Source organism: Acomys russatus, chromosome 5 (assembly GCF_903995435.1).
Source record: "Acomys russatus chromosome 5, mAcoRus1.1, whole genome shotgun sequence".
Lineage (NCBI taxonomy): Eukaryota > Metazoa > Chordata > Mammalia > Rodentia > Muridae > Acomys > Acomys russatus.
In genome coordinates this window covers 13,408,982-13,429,840 of record NC_067141.1, presented here as the reverse complement: position 1 = coordinate 13,429,840, position 20,859 = coordinate 13,408,982, and the positions used below count along the sequence as shown (strand labels likewise).

The following is a 20,859-nucleotide window of genomic DNA, read 5'->3' as shown; positions in this document are numbered from 1 at the left end:
AGCACTGGCTCCTTGTGGAGCTCAAGCTGTGGGCAGTTGAGAGCCACATCGTGTGGGTCCTTTACAAGAGGAGTATGGAAAAAAAAAAAAAAAAAAAAGAGGAGTATGTGTTCCTAACTACCAAGCTATCTCTGCAGCCCCTCAAAGTATTTATTTATTTTTTGTTTTTGATTTTTTGAGACAGGATTTCTCTGTGTAGCCTTGGCTGTCCTGGACTTGCTTTGTAGAACAGGCTGGCCTCGAACTCACAGAGAACTGCCTGCCTCTCCCTCCCAGAGTTCAGGGATTTCAGGTGTGCGTCACTGCACCCACCTTCAAAATAATTTCTTAAATTTACGTTTCGTTACTCTGACTGACCAGCATAAATTAGGCACTGTATAAAGCATAGAAGTTTATTAAGTCCACAGTCCTAGTGGTTGCAGCGTCCAGGATTATTACATGATGTGATGAGAGGCCTTGTTCTTGCATCATAGCAGAGCAAGTAAGCCAGAAAGAGCTTGCTTTTATAACAAAACCTCTCCCTCATTCGTCCATTAATCTGTTCAGAAGGAGAGAGCCCTCATGACCCACTCACCTTCCATGGCCCCTTTCTAATACCGTTAACATTAGACTTTGTGTTTAGGTTTCCAATATGTGTATTCTGGAAGATGCTTTTAAATGATACCAATTTACTTGTTGTTTATCTTCCCCTCTAGAAAGCACAAGGCTACTACTGTATTCTAACACAGGCTCCTTTACTTTTTTATTTACTGTTATATCCTATAGTTAATAAGTACAGGTGTCATGAAATACCTTTGGAATACAAGAGTGTTTTGTACAGTGTTTACGATAAGGATGTTCCCACTCAGTGAGCTCTTCATATAGCTTTAGTTTTGATTCAGATGTATTGAACTCTGTACTTTGGATATGAGAGCAGGAAAGGCCCCATCTTCAAATAGAAGTACATGCTGAGTGTGGTGGGTTGGCATGCACCTGCAGTCTTAGCACTAGCAAAGCCTGGGCTTCCCGTGTGACACTCTGTCACCAAAAAAGAGTCTCAAAACCATTATGCAGCATCCACTTTAGGGGGATTGTTCTCGATAGTTACTTAGCTTATTGAAATTGTGTGAATGATAATCAGCTAATTGCTTGTTTTAAAAAGTATTTTAGAATTAAATTCATTGGTAAAATTTTGCTCTATAAAATGGAGGCATGTCTCTATTTCCAATACTGTAGTTGTATTAGATTTTTGAAAACAGGATGCTACACCGAATGTGGTGGTGCACAACTTTAATCTCAGCACTGGGAGGCAGAGACAGGCGGATCTATGTAAGTTCAAGGCCAGCTGGCCTACAAAGCAAGTCCAGGACAGCCAAGGCTACACAGTGAAACCCTGTTTTGAAAAAAACAAAAACACAAAAAACCAAAAGCAAAAATAAAACAAAACAAAACAACAAAAAACTACCCCAAGATGCTGATGAGTTATTAAAAGCTAAAGTGCAGGACATTTACCAAGCTAAGTTTAAATAGTTCCTTAATTTCTTAAGCTTCATGTCTTTTGTTACATCCATTAGTAGCTTTGTGAGCTGCTAAATCAAAACAAAGGAACTTTTGATAATTCCTTGTTTACTTTAGGCCACTCAAGTGGGAGTATAAGCCATAGGTCTTTCCAATGACCTGGACTCCAAATAAATTTTGTCATTTTGATAAATATGTTAAATATTTTCAAAAGAAATAACTTTATGTAAACTGCCTTTGATTTGTTTCCAAATTTGTAGTTGATTTGAAATGTTCAGGAAACACTATCAACCTCTCTTCTAATTTTGACTTTAATGATCTCGGAAATAAAGCATATAAAAGTTTGCTATAAAGTTGAAAATATGTTTATTGTATGTAAAGTGCCATCATAATGGGCGCTTTTATCTGTAAACTTTTACATGTTGTCACTTAAGTTATATAAAGATTGTGTTAATTGTTCTCATATGGACACTCATTTTTAATATAGGTAGAAGACTTTTTGAATCTTTCCACAAAGCTGTCTGGATTTCATGTTTGCATTGACAAAGGGACTTTCGATGCCATAAGTCTTAATCCTGACAATGCAGTTGAGAAGAGGAAGCAATATGTGATGTCTCTCTCCAGGGTGTTGGAAGTAAAAGGCTTTTTTCTAATAACCTCATGTAATTGGACCAAGTCAGAGTTGCTCGATGTGTTCCGAGAAGGTAATTGGCTACGTGGGTTTGACTGTATGCCTCCTTAGGTTTTTATATTTCTCTTCGGCTCCCTTGTGGGTACAGTTTTTTACATTTCTGGTTCTGGGCATTGCCTGCTTTTCTTCTGTGTTAATGACCTTGGTAATAACTTTGAACTGTGTATACAAAGCACAGAAAAGTAAATTGGTTGGGATCCAGAGGCCTTTTTAACATTTTTCCCAGAAATCTTGGCAGTTAAGCACTAAAATTTATGAGCTTGTAAAGATCAAGCTTTTTATTTAAGCAATGCAATCTTTTATTTAAGCTGTGTGATCTGCTATCCAGAGACTAGGACACATGTGTTGTGCTGTTGACTTCAGTGCACTCATGTATTTGGGAACCTATAATTATGCAAATGCAAGTACATGTTTTAATTTTATACACAGTTTATATGCTTTGCTTTAAGGGTCACTTAAGTGTTTGGAATTTGTCTTTTTGTTTCCAGTATGTATGGAACAATTCTTTTTAACATTGCACAGAAATGAAGGGGGGAATTTACGGCAGCTGTACATGCTGGGTTTTGAGGAAGTTCCCATCTGCCTATTTTTATGTCAGGCAGGATTTTTTTCTGTCTCATTAGGCAAAGGTAATTAGGATTGTCCCACTATTCAGGAGTCTTGTCAGTGGTGAGAATCTCTATCTGTACATCGAGCATTGGGAGTTTTCTCAGACTTTCTCGCGTGGACACTTTAGGAAATGTTTTTACCTTCAGTTTATCCATGTAGCACACAAGCATTCCTGGGAAAGTACTTTGAACAATTTTTGGTATTTGTTTACCTTTTTCTTAGAGTCTTTCTCAGGGTTAGTACTAATTATTTTATAGAGGAATGGAAGCAATTTTGGGATGAAGCAATAATAAATGATTCTAGACTAAATATTTGGTCACAAGCTGATGAGAAGTTAGCTACCTCAAGAGTTTTCTGCACGCTGTTTTCTGCCACCATGTTGCCTCATATTGAATGCACCTATCTTAGATTTCGTTTTCTTTTTAGTCTTAAAGGACTAGGCAGAGAGAATATGTCCTGTGTCCTCTTGTGTACATCCAGTGGCTTTCGTCGGTTTTATAATGGAAAATCTGAAGCATTTATTGCTGAAAATCTGAGCTTTTGACTTCCAGAAAACAAGAATTGTGTGTGATTTACTGTCTTTTATTTTGTCGTTAATTTATTATCTTTCATGTTAACATTTGCTTTTTTTAGAGCTGTTGGGTTCTCTCAGTAGGCATCCCTTCTTCCAGAAGCCCGACAGTTTTAATAAATGTTCAGGAGTTCTGCTATGCAGCACAAGCTCCTTTCCTGGTTCTTAACTACAGGTGTTCTTTTTTACCCCTGGAGCCAGCAAACAGAAACACCTTTGTCTGTCTTTGGTAATGAGGAACAGACTTGAGCCTGGAACACCATACTTTAAAGTGTGATGTGTGTAAGAACTGTTGAGTGAGCTGAAACTGGTAAGTTTCAGAAGTAAACAGAGAACTAAGGAAAACGTTCTAATAGGAGATGTTAAGGAAACAATGCATAGCATTAGAGACTTTGTAAGAATTGAGTTGCTTAGAAAATGGTGCTCAGACTTAGAAGCAAGACAGCAACAGAGTATTCCGCCCCATGGCACTGCTGAGGGCCCCCCTGTTAGCTGCCTGGATTGGCTACCATAGACCTATTGCCTTAGAATGAAGCTTACCTCGTTAGTTTTGTTTTTAATTAAATTTTTTTCATACAATGCATTTTGATCGTGTTTCCTCCCCTCCCCTAACTTCTCCCGGGTCCGCCCCACCTCCTTATCCACCCAACTTTATGTTCTTTTTCTCTTTAAAACCAAACAAAACCAAAATAAAACCCAGAAGCAAAAAAGACCAAGAAACACACAGAAACAATACAATCCCCCCAAACAACAACAACAACAAAACCAAACCCAAAACAAACCACAAAAATGGAAATTTAAGTAAACAGGCAAAAGCCCCAAACAGAAAGTAATGAGACACAGAGTTGCCAGGTGGTCCTGGTGCACGCCTTTGATTCCAGCACTCGGGGGCCGGGGGGGGGGGGGGAGACACAGGTGTAGTTCTGAGTTCGAGGCCAGTCTGGTCTGCAGAGTGAGTTCGAGGACAGCCAGAGCTACATAGAGAAACCCTGACTTGAGAAACCAAAGCCAAAAAGAAAACAAAAGTCTACAAAAATACCATGAATACGTTTTGTGTTGGCCAATTACTCCTAGGCCTGGGTCTTGTCCTGAAGTGTGGTTAATATACCCAGTAACAGCCCATTGGAGAAAACTGGATTTTTCTTTTCCAATGAGTATCAACTACAGATAGCTTCTTGGATGGGAGCCTGTATCTACTTCTGCCTCTCAGTGCTGAGACCCATCTGTCTTGAACCTGTTCGTGGTGTGTGTGTGTGTGTGTGTGTGTGTGTGTGTGTGTGTGTGTGTGTGTGTGTGTGTTGTGTGTGTGTGTATGCTGCCACAGTCTCTGTGAGTGTGTGCCTCACTTTACCAGTCTTTTAAGTTCTTTGTTTTTTTTCCATATTTGAAATGAATTGTGCAGTTTTCTTTGGTAGTCCTGTTCATACAATGTAAATGCTATTTGTTTAGTGACCTTTCAGCTTTTTAAAAATGGGTTTCTAGCTGGGCGGTGGTGGCGCACGCCTTTAATCCCAGCACTTGGGAGGCAGAGGCAGGTGGATCACTGGGAGTGCGAGGCCAGCCTGGTCTACAAAGTGAGTCTAGGACAGCCAAGGCCACACAGAGAAACCCTGTCTTGGAAAAACAAAAAAACAAACAAACAAAAAAATGGGTTTCTATTTCAGATCTAAGCCTCATATATACATAGGAGGCAAGTGTTCTACCACTGAAATACCCTGGCAGTTTTGTTTGTTTGTTTATTTTGTTTGTTGTTTGAGACATGGTTTCTCTGGGTAGCCCTGGCTGTAACTCACTGCATTAACCAGGCTGGCCTTAAACTCACAGATCTGCCTGCCTCTACCTCTAAAGTGCTAGGATTAAAGCCATGTGCCAGCACTGCCTTGCTTCCCTGTTTCATTTATTTATTTTTGTGTATCCTTGGCTGTCCTGGACTTGCTTTGTAGACCAGCCTGGCTTCGAACTCAGATCTGTAAGCCTCTACCTCCCCGAGGCATGCACCATTGCGCCTGATTCCTGTTTTATTCTTGTAAAAAATATTTGATTTTTACATATACATTTATATTATTACATATATATACAATAAACTACCTACAGCAAGAAGAACCACAAAACAATCAAGAATTCTATAAATGTTACATTCATAGTGCTTTGGCTATTTGTATTTGGCAACCTTGAAGAAAACATCTTTCCTATCTTGGTGCATCTAAAATTCTGAATGTAAATCAATATCTAGCATATCTCATCTTTATCAACTTAAAATACCTGTCTAGACCTAAAAACATCTTAACCCCTAACAACTAAGCTTAATTGTAAAACTAAACTATCTGGTCTTCAACTCCATCAGAGACTTGAGAAGGAATAAAATTAGTCACCTGAGTAAATAGGACGTGCAGGTTAGAAGAATTTATTTTTGTATTATGTATATAATATTCTGCCTGCAGGTGTGCCTGCCCCTGGAAGAGGGCACCAGATCTCACTATAGATGGTTGTGAGCCACCATGTGGTTGCTGGGAACTGAACTCAGGAGCAGTCAGTGCTCTTAACCTCTGAGTTATCTCTCCAGCCCTCCCTGCTTTATTCTTAATAAGGAAAAAGAAAATTAAGTTGGGTGGTGATGGTGCATGACTTAATCCCAGCATTCAGAGGTATATCTGTGAGTTTAGGGTGAGCCTGATCTTTAGAGTGAGTTCTAGGACAGCCAGGTCTACACAGAGAAACCCTGCCTCAGGAAAACACAATAGAAGTGTGTGCATGCGTGGTATATGTCTGGGTGCGGCTGCTGCGGCTTGTGTGTAACCAGGCGACATCTTCATAGTTTCTTCTCTCCTTCCACCTTTATGTAGGCCCCAGGGATTGAACTAAGATAAAGTGGGAGCTGAGAGCCTTTACCTCAGTGGTTCTCAACCCTCCTAATGCTGCAGCCAAAATGATGTTTGTTGCTACTTCATTAACTGCAATTTTGTTACTGTTATGAATTGTAAATATCTGCTATGCAGATGGTCTTAGTCCTCCCCAGTGAAAGGATTATTCCACGCTCCCAAAGGGGGCATGACCCACATGTTGAGAACCACTGCTTTACCTACTGAGCCATCTCGCCATCTCTGTTTTATTTTTAAGGTCAAAATAACAAAATACTAATTTACAGTGTATTTTGTAGTTTAGGGAAACACTAATTGTTTTGTTTGACTCTTTACCCAGTCACATGGAGGCTTTGCTCTCTGCCGTCTTTGTATAGAATTCAGGTTCATGGAGAAGGTTCACTGAGCAAGGATATCTCTTACTTAGAGGTGGGAAAGCTGAGACTCGAACCTAGGACATTGGTTCTAAGGGAGCTTTTTTAAAAAAAAGCATCCTGTGATCCGAATGTTATAATTTCATTCAAAGAAATAATAGTTTGGTTTGGGTATTAATCTTTGTTTAATCTTCTGTCATAAAGCTTGTGAAGAAACACCCATGGATGGTCTTACTATTTCAACCATTGCTGCTGTTGTTGTTCCTTTTCTATACGTTGGTATTTTTTTTTTCCTGGATTTCTGAGAGATTGCATGCACAGACACTGGGGTTAGAGATCTTTGTGAGGAGCCGTGCGGACTCTGGCAAATGACCTTGGGCTCTCTGGTTCTCTACTAGGACAAGCCATGTTCATAACTGCTGAGCCAGCTCCCCGGCCTATTGTAGCCATTTTTAAGTGTACAATTTATACTGGGCATGGAAGTATGCACCTTTTATGTTAGTGCTTATGGGGTGGAGGCCGGAGGATCAGGAGTTTGAAGGTCATCTTTAGTCATATAGGAAATGTAGGGCCAACCGTTGCTAGGTGAGGCCCCGTCTCAGAAAAACTGAGTACAACTAAACCTATAAATAAATAGATAATGAATTAACTATACAGTTCAGCAACTTCATCTATGTTGTTATATAACTATCAGAACTCTGTCTTCCAGAACTTTCTCATCATTTACAAAATCATTTTTATCCTAAGTAATTTCACCTTTCTGTATTAAATGCCTTTATATTTGTGATGTGATTGAGTTCCTACATATAAAGCCACGTAAGAAGCAGTGTTGGCGTATGACAATAGTCCAGTGTGTGACAGCTACTTCCTACCACGGAGATAGCGGAGTAGACGAAGGGAGATGGAGGGGAGGTAATGTAAGCAGGACTGGAGGAAGTGGAGAAAGACTTCCCTGATGATTGTGTTTGGTCCTTTTGGTTTCCTATTTTTTAAAAAAAATGGTGGTGGTGGGGTGCAAGCTGGAAAAAATTGTCAAATTAAATTTAGTTACCAGTTTGAAATTACAAAGGAAAATCTTAACTTAGTCTTGGTTGATATCTATGTAAGTGCTGACTCCCATGCTTATGGCTTCCTACCACCCCATTAATTTAGAATGGTTTTGAAAGAACACCGTTGGTATAGAAATCTCTAACACAGGTATTTTAATTTTGTTTTCTAGGATTTGAACTTTTGGAAGAGTTGCCAACTCCCAAGTTCAGCTTTGGAGGTAGATCTGGAAACACTGTAGCAGCTTTGGTTTTTCAAAAAAGGGAGGTTTCCTTGGACAAAGTCAGTTAGCTTTCTAGAAGAAACTGCACAGCAAAGTAACCCTGATACAGAAGAAGCAAGTGCAAGTAATGTTTAGTAAGTACCCAGGCTTAGCAAGCACCCTGGCAGTGCAGACTAAGTACAGATAGTGGGTTGTGGGAAATCACACACGTCAGAATCAGCATTTAATATTAACTGAGAGTAATTTAAGATTTTCTTTTGTATTTGAAATATAAATATTTTCTTGTGATTTATGACAGTTTTCTGTAACTGTTAATCAGTTGAAAGTTCCAATGCAGTAAATGAATTCACAGAAAGCATCTATTCTTGGTTTTTGTGCCTAGGTAAAGTTTTATTAAGTATGGCTACTTATGAAGACTTAACCAAGTTCTTTTAAGGCCAGAATAGTTTTCTTCATGAATTATAGAATGTGATGTATGGTAAACAATGCCATTTTGGGTTGATAGCTGAGAGAGCTCTCTCATTGTCTTGTGTTGTAAGCAAAATCAGAGAAATTGGTGAATGTATGTATGTATGTATTTATTTATTTATTTATTATTTTAGAGTGAGTGTCTCGCTATGAAGCCCTGGATGGCCTAGAATTCACACAGGTCCACATGCCTCTGCATCCCCAGTGCCGAGCTTAAAGGTGTGTGCCACCACACTGATAACTGTTTGTACGCTTTGCCCTGGGAAGCATAAAGGGGTAGTGTAAGGAATAAAGTGTAAGAATAAAGGAATATTGTTAAATGCTCAGCCCCATATTAAGTAATGATGTTTTATTAAATCATTGAGTCTTGGTATTTTCATGAAGTACTACTTGCTTATGTATAGGAGCGCTGCCGCTGACAGTGAAGACACTTTTGCAAGGTCAAATAGTACTGGATGTGGCCAAGATTCTGAGCTGGCTCCGGTTGACTGTAGAACCCTTCCTCTTCTAACATAGTCGACCTCCCAGGTGCTGAGCCTCTCTATAGCATCTGTAAGTCAGGGCCACATATAAAATTGAGGAGCTGCACGACCTTTTATTACTGTTACTCACTAACAACAGCCTAGCGCTGCTCTGTGGACTATTTGAGAATAGCGAGCGAGTCTGATGATACCTGTTATTACTCTTTACTGTCTGTCTGTTTTGAAAGAGTTTCCTTCACCAGGAGCCGGACTTTAAGTAGAGCGTGGCTCACCTGTCATGAGGCTGAAGGAGGTGGCGGAGTGGGGTAGGGGTGGGGCGGGAGGCTGGGAAGTTGCCCTGTAAACATGAAGACCTGCATTCAGATCCCTAGCACCCAGTAAATCGCTGTGTGTAGTAGTGTGCACATATAACCCCAATGCTTGTGAGGCAGAGACAGGAAGATTCCCTGAGGCTTGATGGCCAGGCAGCCTAGCTGTCAATCAGTCGGCTCCAGGTTCACTGAGGGAGCAATTGAGAAAGATACCTCAAGACCTCCGGCTTCTACGCATATATCCATGCACCACGCACACACGTGTGAGCACACACACATAAAAGAAACGTGAAAACTGAAGTTTGTCATTCCTCTTTCTGGGGAAGGGGCTTGTCAGTTGTATGAAGAGACAAAGGCACTCTATCCAGGAGCTGATTTAACTGGAGAGTGTCGGTATATTACTTTGAAAAGATAAACTATCTTTTATTTATATCTAATATTTAGTGAAACTCCATTTGGGACAATATTTTAGTATCAGAGTCTTAATGTAAGGGTTTTGATTATTTGTTTAAATTATATAACTTTTGGGGAACTGAAGAGATGGCTCAGCAGTCAAGAGCCCTTGCTGCTCCTACAGAGGACCTGAGTGTGGTTCACACCGTCTGTCACTCTAGCTTATAAAGATCCAATACCCTCTCTTCTGGCCTCCTTGGGCACCAGATAGGCATGTGGTATACAGACGTGCATGGAAGGAAAATACCTGCATGCATAAAATAAAAATAAACACAGCCTTAAAGGTTATATGACTTTTGATGATGTTCAGCTTTTTGGGCCTATTTGGTCTCAAAACAAACTTTTTTTTTTAAATGGTAAATACTCTTCTAGTAGCTAGCATAGCCCAACATCACACAGTTTTTCTCTTTTGAAGGGAAGAGGAGGACAAGCCTGTAACTTAACATCAGCTGATCATTAAGGATATCAGTTGACTTTACAAGTTCTGGAGACAAGTACATAGACTTTGAACAAAAATAATGATTTTGGAATAGCTTTTATTTTAACATGTACAAAGTGAGAAATTACTTTAAAATATATGCAATTTAAGCTTTTCATAAAATTGTGCTTTATGAGACAGGATCTTTTTAGTGTGTATGAACACATACATGCAAGTGCATAGGCATGCACATCTGGAGGCCAAAGGAAGACTCCAAGTATCTTTTTGTTATTGTTGTTTTGAGACAAGATTTCTCTAGTTAGTCCTGGCTGTCTTGGAACTCACTATGTAGACCAGGCTTCGAACTCAGAGATATGCCTGCCTCTGCCTCTCTCATCAGGTGCTGGGATCAAAGGTGTGCTCCACCATGCCCAGTCTAAGTAAGGTAAGTAGTCCTAGAGGTTTGAGTGGGTAAGTTTCGAGTTTGAGGACAGTGAGTCTAGCCTGGGCTACAGAGAAACCCTGTCTTTTTTGTTTGGTTGGACTTTTGAGACAGGGCTTCTCTGTGTCCTGGCTGTCCTGAACTCACTTTGTAAACCAGGCTGGCCGTGAACTCACAGAGATCCACCTGCCTCTGCCTCCCGAGTGCTGGGATTAAAGGTGTGTACCAACACCCCTTGAGCCCCCCCCAAAAGGGAAGAAATTAGTATTTTCAGATAATACCAAACCGCTAAAAGCCTGGTCACAAAATTTCCATAAGTTAATGAAGCATGGGCTGGAGGGATGGCTCAGAGGTTAAGTTAATGAAGCAAACTATAAATGCTTTATTTTAAAGCTTACTGTTGTTAGCTCTTATAAGTATGTGGGCACAGGATGAAATGATGCAGTCACAAAACAGGAGCAGCACATGACTGTTCTGTGTTAAGAAACTGGAATCCGAGTTAATTTAACCAAAAGATATTTTGAAGAGACTTGTTTGAAATGCAAACAAGAACTGAGGCTTTTCCTGGTGCTGCTGCTGTAGTGCACACAGGTGTCTGCAGAAAGCACAGGTCCACAGGGAGCCCACAGGTCCGTGGGGACCAGGCTGTGCTGCGATCAGGCTCCACCACTTAACAAAGTTTTTAGAACAGTTTGTTTTTACCTCAGATGTACAACTTAGAGCTTCTTTTGGGGACTGGCACTTAAGTCTGATTCAAACCTGACACTGGACGTGGAAGCTTGAATAAAGCCATTTAAAAATAAGCACAAATATCTTGTATAAATTTGTAACATTTCTTTAACGCTACAGTGCACCGCTTCATGCTGATGGGGTTCGTTGTCATCCAGAAGACAGTAGAAACCTTTGAGACATGGATGTGATTGTTTGATTTCATTTTCCTTCTCTTCCCTTCTCCTTCTTCTCCTTCTCCTCCCTCCACCTCCCTCCTCCCCTTCTTTTTTGAGACAAGGTCTATGCAGTCTAAGCAGGCTTTGACCTTGCTTTGCGGCTAAGGATAGCCCTGAACCCTGATCTTTGATCTTTCTGTCTCTGTCCTCTGTGTTGGGATTATAGGAGTTCCTCAGTACACTCTGCTCAAAATTATGCAATTTCATTTTATAGATTGTGTGTGTATATATATACATATATCTGTATATGTTTGTATATGTGTGTATGGATGTGTGTGACTTTTTCTGCTGTCTGGTAACCTACATTGAAAATAAGAACAGTTATGGGGCTGGAGAGATGGCGCAGAGGTCCTGAGTTCAATTCCTGGCAATCACACAGTAGCTCACAACCATCTGTAATGTGATCTAATTCCCTCTTCTGGCTTGCAGGTGTACATGAAGATAGTGCATTCATATACATAAAAATAAATCAATAAATTAAAAAAAAAGAAAAGAAAAGAAGGGCAATTATAAACAATCAGGTTGTCTCAGGGAGATGCCTGAGTTCTGACTTCCTGTTTTTGCCTGTGTGAACTAGGATCTATCTGCTGCAGAAACAGTGCTCAGCTTTCAGGGTGAGAGACCAGGTGTCTTGTGTTGCACAGTAGTAGCCGCTCCAGCTAAGCGTAGGGAGTATGGACAGCCTCTGAAAGGAGTCTGGTGTCTTGTCCAGTATATTTCACTGGAAGAAGTCTGCCGCAACCTAGAGTTTGATTGTGGAAACAAGAAACAGAGATTTAAAGACATACGGGGGAGGAAGGGGTAGAATTAGGCAACCCTTATCATTTCTTTTGGTTAGACAGGAAACAGAGATGGTCTTAGATGAAGGGAGAATGCAAGAGCATGTCTTATTAACAGCTAATGGAAGAGAATTAATGCTAATTTATTCTTCGTACACACCATGCAATTTGTTAGAAAGTAAAGGAGTAGTTTGAAATTCTTTGGTCAGTTGATGTATTCCTATGTTAGGGCCATAGAAATGAAACTCAACATTAAGTAGACAAATACCCAAGCCCACAGGCTACAGAAATGCTGAATAAAACCAGCTGTACAATGGAACTCTGAAAAGCAGTGGGTACCAAGCCTAATGAATGATTGAATATGACCTTAGCAAAATCCCTGGAGTGTTGTTGAAAGATCGTTCATCTCCAGCTTAGATGTCAAGATGGGCTCTAGTAACCAAGAAAGAAAGAGAGCTTGAGTGGGTACTAACATGGTGAGTCCGACTAATATTAAAAGGGCTTCTCTAGTGGAATTTCAGGCTATAATTGTGTGGACTTGTATCTTAGGTCCAGCGAAGCCAAATTAAAAAGCTAGGAATAATTCTAAGACATGAATGTATCAGTATTCTGCTTTTGTCCGGGGACGCAGAATGTCCTGGTAGAATGTACTTTTGTCATGCTGATGCTGGTGTGAGAAAGACTGAAGACCAGCCATCCATTGTGTCCTGAAGTGTCTGGAAATTACTGCCTGGCTTCTAGAGCAAGCCAGAAACCCTGTGAATCTACAGTTTTCATTTTTTAGAGGAAACTATTTTCTTGATTTCCTGAAGGAGTGGCATATTTTTAAAAACAACTTTTTGATTTATTATTTGTGTGCCTGTAAATATATGCCATTTGGGGGAGTGCCCATGTAGGTCACAAAAGAGGGTGTTGGATCCCCTGGAGCTGGAGTTATAGACAGTTGTGGGCTGCCTGGTAGGGTGCTTGGGACCAGATCTCTGGAAGAGCAGCCAGTGCTCTTAGCTGCTGAGCCACGTTTCCAGGCCTGTGCTATATAGTTTACATGATGTTGGTATTCCGTATCAGCAAATAATAAACATTTCAGGGACTAATCTTTATTGTGTATGGTGTCTGGACGCTTTTCTTTAAAGAGTAAGTGTAATCTCTCCATTTCCCCAAAGCTGTAAGCATCGACATGTGATTTAGCAATTATATCCTGGATAACACCAGAGTCGCTTAGAAAAAAGTATGAAATGCTACAGCTGACTAGGGTGCTCATGGACACACTGTGGACGGTGCTTTGTTGTCAGGGAAAGTGCAGCTGACTAGGGTGTCCACGGACACACTGTGGACGGTGCTTTGTTGTGAGGGACAGTGCAGCTGACTAGGGTGTCCACGGATGCACTGTAGATGGTGCTTTGTCGTGAGGGACAGTGCAGCTGACTAGGGTGTTCACGGGCGCCCCATGGACGGGGCTTTGTTGTCGGGGACAGTGCGGCTGACTAGGGTGTTCATAGATGCACTGTGGACGGGCCTTTGTTGTCAGGGCCAGGAGCAGAGCAGACACTGAACTGGGCTGGCTCCTGTTGCCTTTCTTGCTGCTTTAGAAAGGAAAGACTCACGAGGAAGAGGCTAAATGTGGCTGAGTGTGGGTGCTTCAAGTCTGGATCCTCTTCCCAACCCCTTGCTAATATGAACATGTCAGGCCTTTGTTCCCATCTAATTTTAGTACATCCTGGCTAAAAAAAAAAAAATGTTAGGATGATTTCCAACCGTGGAACTTGGAGAGGCAGGACACAGGGAGGAAGAGTGGAGGAAAGAGCAGTTTATATTCCATATCCGCCTGCCTTTCTGTGACAGCAGCTAGCCCTTCATCTGTTGATTTGCTGAGGAAATAAATTCAGATACACTGAAGCAGTGGTAATTAGGGTTTCCTTCCATATCTTCTGTGAAAGCCTCATTGGAGCTGGAGTGGGAACGTAATGGAGTGGCTTTTAATACAGTACCCTGTTGTCTGAGTTAGAGCCATGCGCGGCTTTGGGAAGGAAGCCTAGAGCTGTGAGTGATAACTTACGTCTTGTGTGATTATAAATGGAACATCTGAGGTGTTTCAGTGAGCCTGCTTTTATGCTGCTGTGTGAAGGAGAGTAACATTTGTTATTTTTGAGAAGTAGTTGGAAGGACAAGTTTCATGTGTTTATCTCCTCACATACCACAGCAAGCTTAGAAGGACACCTCTGATTCTCTGGAGAGAGCTTCTTGGGTGATATAGTTTACTCACGAGGTAGAATAAAGTCCCACATAGACTTATAGTTGTGCCAGTTATTATGGTTATTGTTTAATTAAATAAGTAATTAACTAGATTGAACTAAAAGACCAAATTTCAAGTATCTTATGTCACTATGAAGCAAGCTGTCTTTCCAAAGGTTTGTTCCTTTAGTGAGGCTCCGATGGAATGCTCCTATAGTAAAGATGCTCTGTAAACAAAAGGGATCATTTTGTTAATTCTATTTGACTAATGATTTGCAATAAATGAAATAGGTTAGTTTTGAACTTGAAATGTAGTTGACTTGTCTAGGGTCATTTCATTGAATAATTGCAGATGGTTTGTGTTTAAAATCTATTTAAGTGGATTAGAGTACAGCTTATTGGTAGTTTCTGTTGTTGTTTTTTTTTTTCTTGTTTGTTTTTTGTTTTTGTGTTTTGGTTTTTTTGAGACAGGGTTTCTCTGTGTAACAGCCCTGGCTGTCCTAGACTCACTTTGTAGACCAGGCTGGCCTTGAGCTCACAGAGATCCACCTGCCTTTGGCTTCTGAGTGCTGAGATTAAAGGTGTGTGTAACCACGCCTGGTTTAGAGTCCTTGTCTGGCATGTTTAAGGTCCTGGATTTTACCTCTAGCACCACAAAGTCAATGACTCAGCACCAGTGAGTTTGTTATGTAGTAGAGTAAGTATCAAAGGGATCAGAACTACGGTAACCTCTTTCCTTTCGTCTCTATAAATCGTAGGCATTCAATAGGTAAACTTTAAGAAAAAGAGTACATATTGTTTTTTGGTGCATGCATGTGCACACCTGTGTATGTACATGTTGGCATGGATGTAGGTGGCAAGTGTGTGGAAGTTAGGGTAACTTTCAGTTCCATCTTCCTACTGTGCAGGTCCCATTTGCTAAGTGTCAGCTATTGGGTAACTTGACTCTTTTTTTTTTTTTAAAGATTTATTTATTTATTATGTATACGGTGTTTTGTCCGCATGCCAGAAGAGGGCACCAGATCTCATCATAGATGGCTGTGAGGCACCATGTGGTTGCTGGGAATTGAACTCAGGACCTTTGGAAGAACAGACAGTGTTCTTAACCTCTGAGCCATCTCCCCAGACCAACTTGGTGACTCTTAAACTAAGGTATTTGTATATTAAAAAGATTTGTATGTGCCAATAATAAAATATTTGAAGCCATGAGTATTTTTTAATCTGAAAAAAACTTGTGCTTGGTGACTGATTGTTTCTGATATGTTTTTGATTATTCAGTTTGTATTCATTTGACCAGAGAGATGACTTGACCAATAAATTCAGAAGTTTACATCTTTTGTGTAGTCTGTTTACATCTTACATGTAGAAAGATAAGATGAAGACAAGGTCAAATGAGCAACCATACTATAAAGAATCTTCCTCGGATTCTTCTGTGCCCCAAGTACACTCACAGGAATGCTTCCAGCTGACCCATTTTGTCACTCTAAAGCCTTAGGCTTTGAGATGCTTCTCTCCTGCCCTCATGCTTGAGTCTAATTTGTGGGTCTGTCCTTTTGTCCCCACTGCTTTGGCAACCTGTCAGTTTGTCCTGTAATTGCTTATCCTGCTGATGAAAAAGGGTTTCTTTTTTGTTCTGTTTTTATGCCTTTTTGTTTTGGTGGTGCAGTGACATAGACCTAGGGCCTTATGCATGTTAGATAAGCATTCGACCACTGAGTCCTATCTCAGCTTGGAAACTGAACTTTCTTAAAGGTGCTAGCAAATTACCTAACATAATTCTTGTAAAAGCTGCTTTCCTTTCTGTTCGTTTCTTTGAGCATCTTGATAGGTGGGGAGAGAATCAGGTGTGGACTCTACCCAACAGGGCTGTGAATATTGCAAAGATACACAGCAAGCAGCTTAGTACCAGCTCCTAGAACCCTTCTCCCCATTGGAGCTAGTAGGTGAACCTCTCAGTGCTACCCAGTTAATGTGTTCAGTTCCATTGAAAGGAGCTTGTATTGAGAGGGCGCATCTGGAACCAGGTGCGCTTTCAAAGCAGCTTTAAAAGTCATGCTGTGTGCTGCCTGCCTTAGTCTCTAACCTGCACTGGTGCTGAAGCGCCTTTTCCCATAGCAAAGGAACAAAGATAGACATCACAATCCTGAGATTCCAGATGTTTTCCTGTATTACAGAGTGCATGGAAGAACACCTTTCTGATTGAGAACATGATCTTTTAAATAAGTGGTAAGAAATGTAGATGTGGAGGTGAAAATGTTAATGTGGATGTATTTGAACTGAAAGCAAATGGGTTACTGTGCACTCTTCTTCATTAGCTCTGAGCCAAGGCATGATTCCAGGGCATATCACACAGGGACCAAGATAACAGCAGTGGCTCAGTTGCACCAGGGTTTTCCTGGCTAGTTAAGCAGTGGACTGACATGTTATAGCTAGTTTCTACTCTCTACCATCAAGGTTTTATTTCTTCGACTTGAGTCACATTTCTTTCCCTGCTATAAGTTGAGTTAGCTGCCATTTATATTGTGTTGATGTTGAGTAATAGTAGTTTATCCAATTTGTTCTTAGTTTATTCTAGAACTAACAATAGTGTGTGCGAAAGTGCAGTGAACCACTTGGTTTGTGCAAGTCTAGAAAATATGTCTTCAACCTTCTTGTTGATGGTTAAGTGAATTTCTATGGCTGTACAACTGTCAGACCTCAGCCCCGATGTCTTTTCTAGTTGATCCCAAGAAATTTCAGATCTTTTTGGTCACCCCCGTCACCCCCTAGTCTTGCTATGTAGTTCTGACTGCTTAGAATTCACTATGTAGATTAGACTGGCCTCAAACTCACAGAGAAAACCTCCTGCCTCTGCCTCTCTAGTTCCAGGATTACAGGTCTGCACAGTAAATTGTAGCTTTTTAAACCTTTATTTTATTTTATTTTTTCCTGAGCCTCACTGTAGTTCTTGCTGCCACATCTTGGCATGTGCTGGGATTATAGGCAATTGTTACCACGCACAAAAAGATTTGTACCATTTTAAAGAAACTGTGATAAAGTCTGAGGTCCTTTCAGAACAGACTGTAATAGAGATGGTTTAACAGAACAACGATTGACTAACCTGGATTTGACCAGGTTTTGAGAATTTTTATGTTTTTATCCCTCACCTGTAAATTAATTCTTTAAGATAGGAAGCCAACTTCTCATTCGTATCAGGTATCCCCGACTCCTGATACTGGGGATTAAACTAGAACGGCTCGGTGGGTCAAGCACTCTACCACTGAAGCTAATTCCCTCCCGACAAGTTGTGCCTGTCCCTTTATGCTTCAGGTATGGTTTTCTACAGTGCAGGAGACCTCGTGCGAAACTGGGAGTGAAAGTAAAGAACCAGGCGTGAATTAAACAAAAGACCTTAGCATTGGATATAACCGACAGACAAGCTGCTGAAGAGAGTGGAGACGGTCACAAGCTCACAAGCCAGGCCAACCTTCTCATGGTGCTCCAGGCCCTCCTGGTAGACCCAGAGACAGAATCATCCTCCCTCCCCCACCCCCCGAGACAGGGTTTCTCTGTGTAGCCTCGGCTGTCCTGGACTCGCTTTGTAGACCAAGCTGGCCTCGAACTCACAGCAATCCCCCTGTCTCTGTCTCCCAAGTGCTGGTATTAAAGGCGTGCACCACCACCGCCTGGCTCCTTCCTATTTTAAATCCAAAGGATTTGGGATTTGGATTATACATTTAGGCTCTGTGAAATCATGATCTACACCTGGTTCTTCTCTGATGAAAGGAGATTTCCTTTGTGGGGAGTAGGAAGGATAACACTAGCTTACTGGTAAGGGTGAATTAAAGTAGGTTCGCCTCGAGACAATGGTAGTTACTCAACAGAGGAAAAAAATAGTTTGGGTTTATATTGCAAACACTAAATGAATTTTAAAGAATATGAAAAAGTGGCGATGCTGTGACTTGCACTGGAAGAAGCGGAAGAAGATGACGCTCACCAGCTTTTTACCTGCGCCCACCCAGCTATCTCAGGACCAACTTGAAGCTGAAGAAAGAGCAAGACCTGAGATCACGCAGACCTCACTGGTCTCCTCAGGAAGGGAGCCTCCCCCATAAGGTTACAGGAAAGGCTGGATTCTGCGCTTGTTAGAGGATTTTAGAGATGGAGATGCTTTCCCAGAAATCCATGTGGCCCAGTATCCACTGGATATGGGGCGAAAAAAAAAAAAAAAAATCCAGTGCACTGGCCATTCATTCAGGTGGATCCTGAAGAGTAAATTAAGTATGATGCAAGTGCTCGACAGGGACAGTCCAAAGACAAGGTCATTTACAGCAAATACGCTGACCTGGTTCCAAAGGAGGTTGTGAATGTGGATGACTCAGACTTACAAAGGCCGGATGAAGAGACAATTAAAGAGGTAACAGAAGAGTAGCCTTGGAGAAGTTCGTATCGCAGAAGGTTGCTGCAGCCATGCCTGTTCGAGCAGCTAACAAGTTGGCTTTTGCTCAGTATATCCGGTCCACACCATCTCAGCAATGGGTGGCATTCAACTCTGGAGCTAAGCAGGGTTATTCGGATGGTAGAAATGCAGAAAGACCCAATGGAACCTCCAAGATTCAAGATTAATAAGAAAATTCCCTGGGGCCCACCATCTCCTCCTGCACCTGTGATGCACTCTCCTATTCGGAAGGTGACTGTAAAGGAACAACAAGAGTGGAAGATCCTCCCCCCCCCCCACTCCCCCACCCCCACCCGCCCTCCGTATTTCCAGCTGGAAGAACGCTAAGGTTTATATGGGAATGTGAACCCAAGTGGAGAGAAAGATGATGGCTCAGAAAGAAAAGGAGAAACACGAAGAGGAACTCAGAGAAATGGCCCAGAAAGCCAGAGAGAGGAGAGCCGGGATCAAAACCCATGTGGAAAAAGAGGTTGGAGAGGCACGAGAGAGACACGAAATCCATCATGACAGGCGAAAAGAGAGACAGCACGACCGGAACCTTTCCAGAGCAGCTCCTGAGAAGAGGTCAAAGCTGCAGAGAAATGAGAATTGAGATGTCAGTGAAGTTATTGCTCTGGGTGTGCCAACCCTCAAGCTTCCAGTGAAATTCACTATGACCAAAGGCTCTTCAGCAAATCCAAGGGTATGGACAGTGGATCTGCAGGTGGAGAAGATGAAATTTACAGTGTTTATGACCAGGCCTGGAGAGGTGATAAAGACATAGCTCAGAGTATCTACAGGTCCAGTAAAAATCTGGACAAGGATATGTGTGGTGATGACCTTGAAACCAGGATAACGACCTATAGATTTGTTCCTGATAAGGAGTTTTCTGGTTCAGACCATAGACAAAGAGGCCGAGAAGGACCAGTTCAGTTTGACAAAGATCCTTTTGGTTTGGAGAGGTTCTTGGAAGAAGCAAAACAGCATGGTGGTTCTAAAGACCCTCTGATAGCAGTCGCCCCAAGGGACATGAGCATGAAGGGAAGAAGGGGAGAAGGGAGTGGATGGGCGTCTCTACAAAGCAAATGAACTCTTATCCTAACGGTGCAAGTCACCAGCAAACCCTTTGTTAATGAGGAGGGTAAAAACCACCAGATCTGGGGGACAGAGCCCAGCACCACTTTTTATTCTGGGAGATTGGGGGTTGAATAGTCTACTTTGGGTTATTTGTTTGTTTGTTTTTAGAGACAGGGTTTCTCTATGTAGCCTTGGCTGCCTTGGACTCACTCTGTAGACCAGGCTGGCTTCCAACTCACAGTGATCCATTAGCCTCTGCCTCCCAAGTGCTGGGATTAAAGCGTGCACCACCACACCCGGCTGGATTAGTTTTTTTTAAAGAATGGGCTCTGTTTGTGCTTCTCCCATCTTGCAGCACTTATAGAAAATACTGCCCCACACAGAATTCAGACCGTTTCCTTGTGTGTGATGCTTACTGGTCCAGGGGTAATATTCTGTGTAAGAACTTTATGAATAAAATTATCCCAAACAGTGGGTAGGATAATGTCCACATACTGGAACTGTGCTACCAAATGCATTTGCCCTGTTGTGCTGTCTTACCTTGCAGTGGGGAAAATAAGGTCTTGCTTAGGGCAACTCTTGTTTCAAATAAAAACATTTAGGAAAAAAAAGAAAAAGAAAAAGAAAAGGCTTGAAGTGTTTTTTGTTTTTAAACTTGAAATATGAACAGAAATATGAAATATGAAACAACATGAATATAGTTTGGGAGTACAGTTGAAATGTTTTCTAAATTAAACGTAGGGCAATATGAAAATAACTGTACCTTTTTTTTAGCTATGTCTTTGGTGGAGTAACAGGCAACCTGTTGTAGATGGCTAGTTGTGTGGTAGTGACGCTAAAGTCTACTTCTGTTGCCATCACAAATACATCAGAGGGTATGCATTTGTTAATTTTTTGTTTGTTTGTTTTTTGAGACAGGATTTCTCTGTGTAGCCTTGGCTGTCCTGGACTGGCTTTGTAAAC

The 20,859-nt window shown here is 41.4% G+C and overlaps 1 protein-coding gene and 1 pseudogene across 2 annotated transcripts in view; both read left to right on the top strand.

The window, feature by feature from the left end:
- The window catches only part of Eef1akmt2 (EEF1A lysine methyltransferase 2), a 30,732-nt gene extending 22,437 nt beyond the window's left edge, over window positions 1-8,295 (top strand). Inside the window, exons 5-6 of one of the 2 annotated variants that reach the window (XM_051145457.1) lie at window positions 1,985-2,201; window positions 7,820-8,295. In XM_051145457.1, the coding sequence (XP_051001414.1) occupies window positions 1,985-2,201; window positions 7,820-7,938 (336 nt within the window). In that variant the 3' untranslated portion in view covers window positions 7,939-8,295. The remainder of the gene's footprint in view (window positions 1-1,984; window positions 2,202-7,819) is intronic. The other variant, XM_051145458.1, reaches the window with a different exon arrangement.
- Window positions 8,296-17,936: 9,641 nt separating this feature from the next.
- LOC127189954 (SNW domain-containing protein 1-like) lies at window positions 17,937-19,908 on the top strand (annotated as a pseudogene).
- Window positions 19,909-20,859: the final 951 nt, after the last annotated feature.